General features: G+C 39.0%; 1 protein-coding gene across 1 annotated transcript in view; it reads left to right on the top strand.

The window, feature by feature from the left end:
• The window catches only part of aimp1a (aminoacyl tRNA synthetase complex interacting multifunctional protein 1a), a 34,166-nt gene that overhangs the window by 4,774 nt on the left and 16,571 nt on the right, over positions 1-12,821 (top strand). The window contains exons 2-4 of the mRNA XM_082537005.1: positions 7,720-7,847; positions 8,498-8,611; positions 10,268-10,435. Of these exons, the coding sequence (XP_082393131.1) occupies positions 7,720-7,847; positions 8,498-8,611; positions 10,268-10,435 (410 nt within the window). The remainder of the gene's footprint in view (positions 1-7,719; positions 7,848-8,497; positions 8,612-10,267; positions 10,436-12,821) is intronic.

Consider the following 12,821-nt stretch of genomic DNA (forward strand, 5'->3'; position numbering starts at 1 on the left):
GAGGTGGAGGAAAAATAAAAATACTATCAACCATCAAATATTTTGCGAGCAACTTAAAATGTACAATAATACATTAAGGAACTCAAGAAATTCATACTTCGCCAAAATAATCAGTAATAACAAAAATAATCCCAAGGTCCTCTTTTCCACCATAGATCACTTATTTAACCCTGATTTTAACAGCTCCCAAAGAACCCCCACAGACTCACTCTGTGAGCAGTTTGCAGACCACTTCAGGGGAAAAATCAGCGCCATCAGATCTGCTATTTTATCTAATCGCGATATGTTTGTAAACACATCTGATGGCTCGATTGTACCTGAGGAGACACTGGACAGCTTTGTCCTGGTTAATGCTGAGAACCTTCAGAAAGTTTTCTCCACAGTGAGACCCACCACATGTCTTTTAGATCCAATCCCTTCTTCACTCTTTAAAACACTTTATGGATTTTTTGAGGCTGAGCTTTTATACATGATGAATTGCTCTCTTCAGTTGGGTGTCTTCCCTGCTGCCTTTAAAACGGCGGTGGTGAGGCCCCTTCTGAAGAAGAGCAATTTGGATTGTAATGATTTTAATAACTACAGACCTGTATCCAACTTACCATTTTTAAGTAAAATCTTAGAAAAACTTGTTTTTACTCAGATTACTGATTTTCTCAATGATAGACAGATCCTGGAGATATTCCAGTCTGGATTTAGGGTGAACCACAGCACAGAGACGGCTCTCCTAAAGGTTTTAAATGATCTTAGATGTAACTGGGACTCCCAAAAGCTCTCAGTCCTGGTGCTACTGGATCTAAGCGCAGCCTTTGATACAGTAGACCACGCTATTCTTTTAAACAGACTGAAACACATGGTGGGCCTCTCTGGTGCTGTACATAACTGGTTCACTTCCTATCTCTCTGACAGAACTTTTATGGTGAGTATGGATACATGCTCCTCTAAGATCCATAGAATGACATGTGGTGTGCCTCAAGGGTCGGTTTTAGGCCCTGTACTTTTTAATTTGTATATGCTCCCTCTCGGCAGTGTCATCAGGAGGCATGGAGTGAACTTCCACAGTTACGCTGATGACACGCAGCTGTACATCTCCGTGTCTCCTGATGACACCAGACCAATGGATGCCCTTTTTAACTGTATCTTAGATATAAGATCTTGGATGGCAGAAAACTTTTTACAACTTAACCAGGACAAAACTGAAGTTTTAATCGTCGGTCCCGAGGCTCAGAGAGAGAAACTCTTGTCTAAATTACAGGCATTTTCACTATGTCCTTCGCTACAAGTGAAAAACCTGGGTGTTATTTTTGACTCTGAGCTTGGTTTTATCCCACATGTTAAACATGTAACCAAAATTGGATTTTATCATCTAAAAAATATAGCCAGAGTCCGCCCTATTCTCTCTCGGGCCAACACGGAGATGCTGATGCATGCTTTTATTACCAGTCGCATTGATTACTGTAATGCCCTGCTCTCTGGTCTTCCTAAGAAGAATATTTCAACTTTACAACTTTTGCAAAACTCGGCAGCTCGTGTGCTGACGAAGACCAGAGGGCGGGCCCACATTACACCGGTTTTAGAATCGCTGCATTGGCTCCCCGTGTGTTTCAGGATCAATTTTAAAGTTCTTTTATTGGTTTTTAAATGTCTTAATGGTCTTGGGCCTTCTTATCTCTCAGATCTGCTTTTACCATACGAACCCTCGCGGACCCTGAGGTCCTCTGGTACTGGCCTTTTAATTGTCCCTAAAGTCAGGACACATACTCACGGAGAGGCAGCTTTTCAGTGGTATGGTCCTCGTCTGTGGAACAGCCTGCCGGAGGAGCTCAGGGCCGCAGAGAACGTACATGTTTTTAAGAACAGGCTCAAGACCCACCTTTTTAATTTAGCTTTTACTTAGCGTTTATTTATTTTATGCTTATTTATTCTATCCTGTTATTCTATTATTAATTTAGACTTTACCTAATATTTATTGATTTTATTCTTATTCATTTTTTAATCTTCTTACTCTATTTATATTTATATTGTATCCTGTTCTTATTTATTTTATCATTTTACCCTGTATATATCCTATTGTGTCATATCTCCAGTGTTTCCTCAGAGGGCGCTCTCTGCACCGGGGCTGTGATCGACTGTGGCTGCTGGGTCTCTGGGGGTCCTCTCAGCCTGGCTGGGGGGCTCCTTGGCCTCCCTCCTGCTGTGTGCCCAGCCTGGAGGCTGCGGTCTGTGACCGGCTCCCGGTGCAGACGGCTCCCTGTTATAGTGTTTCCTCACTTGGCTCATGCGAGCCCAGCCCAATTTTTACTCTTTAAGTGTGCGTGTGTGTGTGTGTGTGTGTGTGTGTGTGTGTGTGTGTGTGTGTGTGTGTGTGTGGGGGGGGGGGGGGTGGGGGGGGTGGGGGGGGAGATATATGTGTGTATTCACATCATTTATGTTAGTGTGGGGAGTGAGTTGGAGGGTGGGGTGGGCTGCTTTTAACTATGTAAAGCACTTTGTGCTACCTTTTTTTTTTTTTTTTTTTTGTATGAAAAGTGCTTTATAAATAAAGATTGATTGATTGATATATTTCTAAGCATGTCCTTTATTATAATAATAATAATAATAATAATAATAATAATAATAATAATAATAATAATAATGTATATAAACTATACATTATTATTATTTTTTATAAAGGGAAAGATTAGAAATGAGTATATCTGAGGGACAACTCAACATCACCCACTGTCTCAGATCTTTCTTTTAAAGGGACATTTTCATAAAATCATCCAATATAAAAGAAAATGCTGTTCTGGAATAAACCATCAAATTTGTGCATATTTTAGTAAATGAGATTCATTCTAAACTGACAGGTTTGTGCAATCTGCATATCATCTGCATACTGCCCCACCTCGATTACTCTATATAAGGAAAGTTGTTTGCCTCCAGGTATAGTGGAGAAACTGGTCATGATATTGCAAGATAGAAACCTGCACCTATAAGGCAGGGAAAAAGTCAGATTTAAGAAACTCAGGCTGAAATAATGGAGCTTCTGAATATTGCAGCACTCAGTGTGGCTTAAGTGAGGAAAAAGTTTGGGCATCAAATATGATATAAAAAAAAGACTAGCACACTACAAGAACACAATATCATATTTGGCATAATACCAAGAAAGTAAACATAGTACACGTATTGTCTGATTGATGTTGTACCCAAATAGATTCATATCACATACGCAGGGGAATGATGAAATTAACATAAACACTCGTATGAATGATTTATGTACAGATTTTTGAGTACCCATTGTTAGTAAATGGGGACCAATGGATCTGCATTGATTAAAAACCAATAGTGTGAGAGAATACACAGAATTTTAATTTTCTTTATGTAATCAGTTAATCAGTCAGTCTTTTTTAATTATCTCATAAGGTGTAAAGCTTTTGACAAAATGTATATTTGAAAATGCATAATCTGCTATAGGGCTGCACGATTTTGCATAAAATGAGAATCACGATTTTTTTTTTTATTAGAATTGAGATCACGATTCTCTCACGATTTTCTTTTCCAGTATAAATATTTATTGCACTTATTCACTGCACATCAACTTCGTAACAGTTGAGACTGAACATAAAAACAATAAATAAACATAAAAACAATAAATGTCTCACATTTTGTCGTTGCCGCAAAATGTTGTACTGCTTGTAATTCCATCTCCACCGTTGCTCGACACTGCGTGTATAGAGCAGGTAGTGCAACAATAGAAAATAGTTGCAGGACAGCACTGTGTAGCGTTTGTCTAGGGTGTTGATCATTTTCCTAAATCCCTCGTTTTGAACAGTGTTGATGGGAGCCATATCTTTGGTCAGGTGATAAGTGATAGCCTCCGTAGTTTCTTTGCCTGCGGGAGTTCGACGGGTATGGGGAAGCGCTGTATAAGGTTCCCATTATTGATGTTTGGGTGGTTGACCGGGACGGATTTTCTCCTGTCACTTTCTTGGCCTTTACAGCTTCCTCATCTCTCAGGTGCTCTCCGTTGTTTTTTCAATGCCAGCTGACTTCTGTATCACGTGGTATAAGGCTCCGCCTTTGTCATTTGTTGAGCAGGAAGAGTGAGCGCTTGTTTTCATGCAGCTTATGTCCCAGATCAAAATGCGGTACAATTGTCATCTTTTTCTTTTTTAGATCGTTGTCACTTGGAAATGAGAACGCACATAAGTATGAATTGAGATCGTGATTTTCTAACGACTAATTGTGCAGCCCTAATCTGATATAATATACAATGATTGAAGCATTGACAATAGTGGAAAGCCTTAGTATTTCTGTATTGCCATGCTTTCAGTTGATCTCTTCTTCTGGGCAAAATTCATTTCAAACTTTCTCACAATACAATTATTGCCGAGATTTTTTGTGTTTAAAAAAATACATAGAAATCACTATTTAGGGCAAATATGAGGAAGATGATTGCATTTGTCTTCATAACCAGTAGCTGCATCTGGTGCTAAAGAGTTTTACATCTTCATGGTGTCTTTTATTCTAAAATCTGTAGGGCCTTCCAGTTCCTTCAGATGGTGCTGCCACACTGCACTCTTCTTTTAATCACAATGTTCAGGTTGGCAGACAGGTAAGGAAGTATCCTCCCACAGTCAATTTCAACTGTGGGAATGAACCATGAAAAGAGGAAACGTTTGTATCCATACTGGTGTGCTCACACACCAACACCATACCACAGAAAAATGGTGGTTAAATGATAGATTTACATATGTGATTCAAACCGCCTGTGCTGCCTGTGTCTGTGCAGTAATAGCTTTGATATTTTCATTTAAGAGTGGGTGTACAAGCAATATGTGCATCTTTAATAAGATACAAGTGCACATAGCTGGAAGTGCTTGTAACTTGTTAAATACATGTATTTGCGAAACAGAAGGAGAATTGAAGCTTTTGTAATTATGTCAGGTGGATAAGTGAGACTGTGTTGCAGGTAATAGCTCACTTCACTCTTTTTCTTTTTTGTTTTTTTTTTCTAAATCGATAACGCATTTCAGTGTAATATCCGTCGCTCCAGCGCCTTGATGCTGCATGCGGTACCTCTGCCTCAGGATACATTTTCAGAGGTTATCCAAATGAGATCTGCCTTTTTGTGGCTCTTGTTATTACTCTACCACTGGTCCTGTTTAAATCAATTCAGTTTCTCAAAAAAACAACGCTTTGATCCTTGATTTTATCAACTCCAGCTTTTTAGTGTTTCTAATTTCCTCATCCCCCAACATTTTGTTTTCATCCTGGGCCAGCTGTTGTTTTCCAGTGCCTCCCTGTAATATGTGTAAGACGTTTTCTTCTTCATGCCTCAGCCTTGTAAAAATCCTTCTTTTCCTCTTTCCTCAAGAAGTAATTTGCCAAGCGCAACATTATAAAGGAATATTAGGATAAACAAGCTTAGTATCATTTTATCCAGTCTGGCTTGGAACGTGTCAAGTATTTATTACTTGTTCCTCTCTCTCGGTCAGCATACCTTGTGGATAGAGCTCAAAGACTGTCACTCTAGACAACAGAGTAAAAAGCCCATCAAAATCACATTAGGACTTGGTTTATACTCAGTGACGCTGTACTTTATAGAAAACATGTGAAAGTGATTGTTCTTTTTGACATATTGCTATCAGGCAATCAGCACATTATATAAGATTTATGCATTATTTATAATTATTAATAAACATGTTCTAACTCTGCCACAGCATTATATTATGATACATTACACAGAAAGTACAATGGAGTGCCCTTTTGTCCTGCGCAGAAGATCTGCGGCACAAACCACCTTTGAAATTGCAATGTTCTGTTTTTGTTGAGACTGTCTGAGACCTGTTGACTTAACTCTGTGGTCATTTTGGAAGCTGTAGTTTGCGGTAAAGTTGTACTGGAAAGCAAACCAGTAATTCAAACAGGTCTTTGTTGATGTTTAGCATGGTACTACTACTACTTTAAGGGTGTACTCACACTAGACACTTTTGATTTGCTCCCTGCCTAAGCATCAATGTCCCCTTGTACCACTCCAATACTGGCTTGTGCTATATTTGCCATTAATCTGTGCCTGATTGCACTTCAGTTTATCTTTGTTTGTTTTCATACTCCATACATACTCCTGTTCAGTACCTTTAAATTGAGCTCTGGTTTGTTTTTCTCCTTTGTGCAGTTCATATTTTGTAAGGTGCACTCTATATTTGCAATCGGACCAAAGCAATATCCCCAGACTTTTTGGGCGAAGTGGTCTTAGCTGAGTTCCAAACAAACTCCAGAGTGGTTCATTTAAGATGAAATTGTGATTCAACCTTAAGCCAAACCAACTACCAGGTGTATGTTACAGACTTGAGCTAAACGCCTTTCCATAACTATGTATGCTTTGCATTTGGGGTGGCTGTGACTCAGGAGTTGGAGCAGGTGATTTACTTATTGCAAGATTGATGGTTCAATCTCTGGCTGCTCCAGTTTGCCCAGAGTTTTCTTGCACGGTGCATTCACTGGCGTTTAAATGTGTGTGAATGTGTTCCTGAATGGGTAAATGAGACATGTCGTGTAAAGCACTTGGAGTGTGGGTGCTATGTAAGAATCAGTCCATTAACCATTGGGAGATGCAGCAAAGTACCATAAACCGCTTATTTGTTTTGAAAAGTGCTATACAATTAAAGTTTTTTGCCCTGTCCCAGTGTTGTCAATAAGTGGGCTGAACAATCTTATGTGGTTTGTAGAAATGCAGGAAAATTGGTTTTCTTTGAGTTTACTTGCAGTTTCTTCTGTGTGAAAAGAAACCAAGGCACTTAAAACAGTTAAGTGTACAAATATATCAACTGATTGAGAGCAGAGTAAATGAACTATAGGTGTGCAAACTCTTCCCTCTTTCATACATTTATGCTTTTGAGAATTGCACTTGCACAACGCAGTGAGATCCATTATTTTATGACATTTTGCAGCCTAATTAAAGCAGTTTTTGGAAGTAGTGGCACGCTGTCCTGTCCTTATGGGTATGGCTAGCAGGACACTACATGCGTCTCAGGGCCAAGTTACACTTGTCAAACAAACTGGAATTTAGGAGTCAAATGTGCTCAGTCACAGTGTTGTGAGTACACCGTGATATACCTGTATTCTTACTTTGACCCACTAACTTTTATAGTGTGAACAATGTTGGAGTGGTTAACACATCTGCCGAACATGCAAAAGACCCCTGATTTTAGACCAGAAGGAGGCAGAAACCCAGCCTCGGGGTGTCTCAAGCTAGTGTACTCACAGAGTTGGTTCCAAGCCTGGATAAAAGGGAGGGTTGACTCAGGAAAAGGCATCCAACATAAAATCTGGCCCACGTCAAATTTGAGGATCCAGCTGCTGTAGCAACCCCTTAAAAAATAAAGGAGTAATGTGTAGTAGCCAAAAGGTTGAGGTACTTGACCCTAAGTTACTCAGCAGTGCGTCCATGCAGTCTGAACCCAAGTGAAAACACTTGGGTAGAAAAAGCACAGAAAATTTTGCTTGTATGAATTGGTGTGAAGGGGTGAATAAGTCAAGTTTTATAAAGTCCTTTGAGTGCTCAGAGTAGAAAAGAGCAATATAAGAACCGTTTGTTAATCACTTCCTGCAGAGCTAACATGTATAATATTGAATTACAGCAATCTCAGGATGCTGGCTGCCCTCAGTATTCACCAGAAGTCGTCATATTGCATTTGTGTTTTTGACTGTATTCTTGTTGTTTTGTTTTTGTTTTAGGTTTTTAGTCCGCTCATTGATCAAAATGAGTCACAACCCTTTGTTGAGGCTGGAGCAGCGGGCAGCTGAGGCCGATCAGCTCATTGAGTACCTCAAACAGCAAGTCCAGCTACTGAAGGAGAAAGCCAGTAAGATACGCTCATACACTTTTGTTTAAAGAAATTTCTCAGCTACTTTACATATGTAAGGATTTATGTTTATGTTTGTTTTACATTCAGTTTTTCCGTTATTTATTACACGTACTTGCAATAAAAAAAATAATAAAAATAAAAAAAGCTTTTAAATAGTTTCAGCTTTTTAGGGAAATATATTTCCACATTTAGCCTCTCCAACAATGATGTTCTGGGCAAACAAAAACATTGGGCACTGCCATGCCTAAATGCTAATACCAGTATTTGGGGTGGTAAATTATTGCATACTGGTTGATAATGAAGTTTGTTTGATTTTCTAATTTGTTTAGATTGGCTACATGCAAAAAGTCCCTGCACATGCCACTCCAGTGCCATTAACCTGTAATAAATAATAAAATGTTGCATTTCTTTTTTGCATTTCTCCTTTGTTATTCTCATGAAATAAACAACGTTTTGGGTGGATGCAGATGTTTACAAGAAACGTCGAATGAGCATTACATTTTTTCTCTTCTGTTAACTCATAGGTGCTGCATTTATTTATAAGGTTTGCCATAAATGTACAGTCTCAAAACTGTGAAACTCTATGTTAATTTTGTGGGGATTTTACATTCAATTGTGTGCTGACTAGTAACAAGAATTTACTGCAGTTCTCCAGGCCAGCGTCAGAGAGGAGAAGAAACTGATGGTGGAAAATGCCAAATTAAAGAACGACATAGAGGAACTTAAAAAGCAGCTGCTGGAGAAAGAAAAGAGAAGAGGAGGTATGTTGACTTTTTGTTCCCGGCAAGGCTTCCATCACAGATTAAATGTTTGTCTTCAAAAAGATTGATGTTGTTATCCTTTATATCTAGTTTTTGAAGCAATTGTGAGCACCGCCTGACCATTTGATGTTAGTTGTTGCTCATTAGAGCGTTTGTTTGGTTTGTGCTATCAATGATAACATCTTGTGCATTCTCGCCTTAGCCTATTATAACCAGCTCTTTTTTTTTGGGGGGGGGGGGTATAAAACAACCATACTGCTTCAAAAACTCCCCGTTATATTGTGGGAATAACATGTGTGTCAGCCATTGCACTTATGACATATATTGACATTGAGAGGTAAACAGCTGAGGCCATTTAATGCTTTCCAGAAAAAAGATGCAGGAATAAAAGAGGGCTGGAAGAAATAAGTAATTTATCCTTGCTCAAAAAGCTGGATATGTTTTGGAGAGTCGAAAGATTGTGTTCCAATAAACTCAAGACAATGTTTTTCCACACAGTATATATGATTGTGATGTTTAGCTTTGGGGTTTCTTGTCGATGGCTTTAAGGTGACTGAAAATGGCTCAATCAAAACGTGGATAAATATAAAGGTTATTGAAAGTCAAAGAAATTCCTCAGCTTTGGATATCTGCCTGCAGCGGAGTTATGTTTTCAGTGCCTTTTGTCTGTTTGTTTTGTTCTGTCAATGAGATTACACAAAATCTACCAAGCTAACTTTAATGAAGCTCAGTGAAGAGGTTAGGAATGACCAAAGGAAGAACGTGTTCAATCCTGATGAATTGATTGAAAATGCTCATGTGAAGAAGGATTTCAATGAGAAACTCAGCATATTGCAGAAAAATAAATGTCAGCCTGAAAACCAGATTTCTAAAATTTATTATGAAATGTGAATGATATGCAGATAATTACCAAGGCGTCTAGAAAGGTTACATTTCAGGTAATCGCGCACACATTTTTTTTCTTGGTATTGATATTTCACTCAGGGATTGTATCTTATGTAATATTTTGATAGAGAAAGGGAAAATTGGTTTAAATGTGGAAAAAACCTAGAGAGGAAACTTAATGGGAATGTTAAGAGTTTTAGAGGTTGTTGCCTGTAATTCCAAGGTAAACCGGAAAGGTCCTGATCTCAGGTCCCAACATAGAATTAAGGTAATTAAAAGCATTATGGTGACGGTGGTGTGCCTGCAGACCGATGTTTGTCAGACATAGACACTGGATTTTGTAGGAATTCAAACATCAGGCGCCTGAAATGAGGGGTTACTTGTTCCTACAGAGTTATTGTCGGACATTGTTCCCCGCTTTATGGTTCCTTTTCCTTGTTTCCATCAACTTGGACACTGTGATTTTCCCATCAAAACAGTTTGCATCAGGAGAGCAATCCTCCCACTGGGTGTGTAAATAAAGCACCCCCCTGTATCATTTCATCATATTATGTTGATGCAACCAGCTCTGTGCATGAAAAGGGTCAACCAAGAAGTTGTGTATGTGAAGTTTGAATATTCTCTGTTTTGTTCCAGTGCAGCTTTGTGTTCGTTCATTCATTCACATCGGATTTGGGAAACATGGAGTGCGTTCAGATCAGCCACAGAAAAAATGAGTCAATTATTAATCATGTACATTTTACTAATATTTTGCATCTGTTCTTTCTGTAGTGCTTGATGTTCCCATGCCATCAAGTGCCACCACTGTCGAGTGCAATTCAAAGCCCACTCCTCCTAAACCCTCTGGTCCAGCGCCTTCTGGTTCAGCACCATCTGTTGCTGCCGTCAAGGACATCTCTCCTAAAGATGAGGCTAAAAAGAAGAAGCCTGAGAAAAAAGGTAAAAGGAAAAAGATCAGCAGATGTCAAGCTGGCTCAACTATTTAAGTTGCTTTAGCTCATCTCCAGTTGCTGGACATGTGCAAGCTGCTTTGCAGCCCACTTCCACCCATCCATCCATTTTCTTTCACATGTCTAATTCAGGGGCTGGAACCTATACCAGCTGTCATAGGGCGAAAAGCCAGGTACACCTGCACAGATCACTAGTCTATCCCAGGGCTAACATAGAAAGACTGATCATATAAAAGACCCTCATATTGTTCACCCTCATATTCAAATCTATGGCCAATTTGTAATCACCATTTAACCTTACGCCATGCATAAGTTTTTGGACTGTGGGAGGAAGCTGGAGTACCTGGCGAGAACCCACGCAAGCACAGGTAGAACATAAAAACACCACATAGAAAGGCCTCAGGTGGGATTTGAACCTAGGACCTTGTGGCCGCGAGGCAAACCTGGTAACCAACAAACATCTTTCTCTATGTAAATGTCTAATATCAATTGAAAATGAGAATTATCTGCACATGTGGTCTGTTTTTATGCCTTAATGGTTCCACAAAGCACTTTACAGTATGTTCCCTACTGGCCCATTCATGCACACACTGACACGTCAGGTACAACTGGATGCAAACCAACTTGTCAAAGGACTTTTATTACGTAGTTGGGTCTGGGATCACTCCCATTAGTGGACAACCCACTCTACCACCTGTTCCATGGCTGCCTCATCGCCACAGCCTGTTAATGGATCCAGGATTTCAGGCTCCGCAGGACAATATCCAGTGACGTTTGATTTGTTTGGAATTTGTAAACCACATATATGACAAGTCGTCTTTGTGCAATGTCACAGCTAATTGGATCTAATTTGAGCGTAATTTAATGTTAATGTTTCATTGATGTGCATCATTTGTGTACTTTATTATGAAGTTAAACTGTTTTACGTTTATGACAAGTTTACAGTACAAAACAAGAAAATCCATGCCATAAACCTGGATTAATTAGCAGTAAAACAAATATTTATTCTTGTTTCAGGAAATCTTGTTTGACCTAATTGCGAGGGCTGCAGCATACACACAGGCAAGAGTCAGCTCTGGGTTTGTTTATGAGGTTACTATTTAAAAAGACACTGACAAATTCATTGGAGCTTCTGGCTTTTCTCACATCCAGAACTGTTCATAAAAATGGTGACTTGGTCTTTACTTCATTCAAACACTTATCTATATAAGCTCATGTGCAGCTTTGGAGGAGTTTAAGTAATGTTACATGACTGTCCTGTCATCACAGTAGAGAAACAATAACATGGTGTAAAAGCGATGAATTTAAATTAAATGCAGGTTGCAATTTCAATGCTTAAGAGCTAGTTTGGCCTTTGAGGAATGATAGAAGACTGAGATGATTTCATCACAGCATGGTGAAGGAAAGCTGCTTGACCTCTAGAAAGTAGCATTCAGTGGCACTTTTCGTAAACCAAACTTGGGTATTGATATTGTCAGTAGGTCAAAATATGTCCTCTGTAATCCTGCAAGTATGTGAAAAATATCCCCTCGCCAAAATTATTTCCGAAGTAAAGGAATTTGCAACACAGCTTTTCCAAACATCTTGGTTTTATTTTGGATGCTTACATTATTTTACTTTGCACATAGAAACAAAATGATTTCAGCCTACAGTTGTCTGTTGTAGTTTTAAACTACAGGGAGTGCAGAATTATTAGGCAAGTTGTATTTTTGAGGAATAATTTTATTATTGAACAACAACCATGTTCTCAATGAACCCAAAAAACTCATTAATATCAAAGCTGAATGTTTTTGGAAGTAGTTTTTAGTTTGTTTTTAGTTTTAGCTATTTTAGGGGGATATCTGTGTGTGCAGGTGACTATTACTGTGCATAATTATTAGGCAACTTAACAAAAAACAAATATATACCCATTTCAATTATTTATTTTTACCAGTGAAACCAATATAACATCTTCACATTCACAAATATACATTTCTGACATACAAAAACAAATCAGCGACCAATATAGCCACCTTTCTTTGCAAGGACACTCAAAAGCCTGTCACCCATGGATTCTGTCAGTGTTTTGATCTGTTCACCATCAACATTGCGTGCAGCAGCAACCACAGCCTCCCAGACACTGTTCAGAGAGGTGTACTGTTTTCCCTCCTTGTAAATCTCACATTTGATGATGGACCACAGGTTTTCAATGGGGTTCAGATCAGGTGAACAAGGTGGCCATGTCATTAGTTTTTCTTCTTTTATACCCTTTCTTGCCAGCCACGCTGTGGAGTACTTGGACGCGTGTGATGGAGCATTGTCCTGCATGAAAATCATGTTTTTCTTGAAGGATGCAGACTTCTTCCTGTACCACTGCTTGAAGAAGGTGTCTTCCA

This window comes from Aulonocara stuartgranti (assembly GCF_965226115.1).
Source record: "Aulonocara stuartgranti genome assembly, chromosome: 6".
In the NCBI taxonomy this organism is placed as follows: domain Eukaryota; kingdom Metazoa; phylum Chordata; class Actinopteri; order Cichliformes; family Cichlidae; genus Aulonocara; species Aulonocara stuartgranti.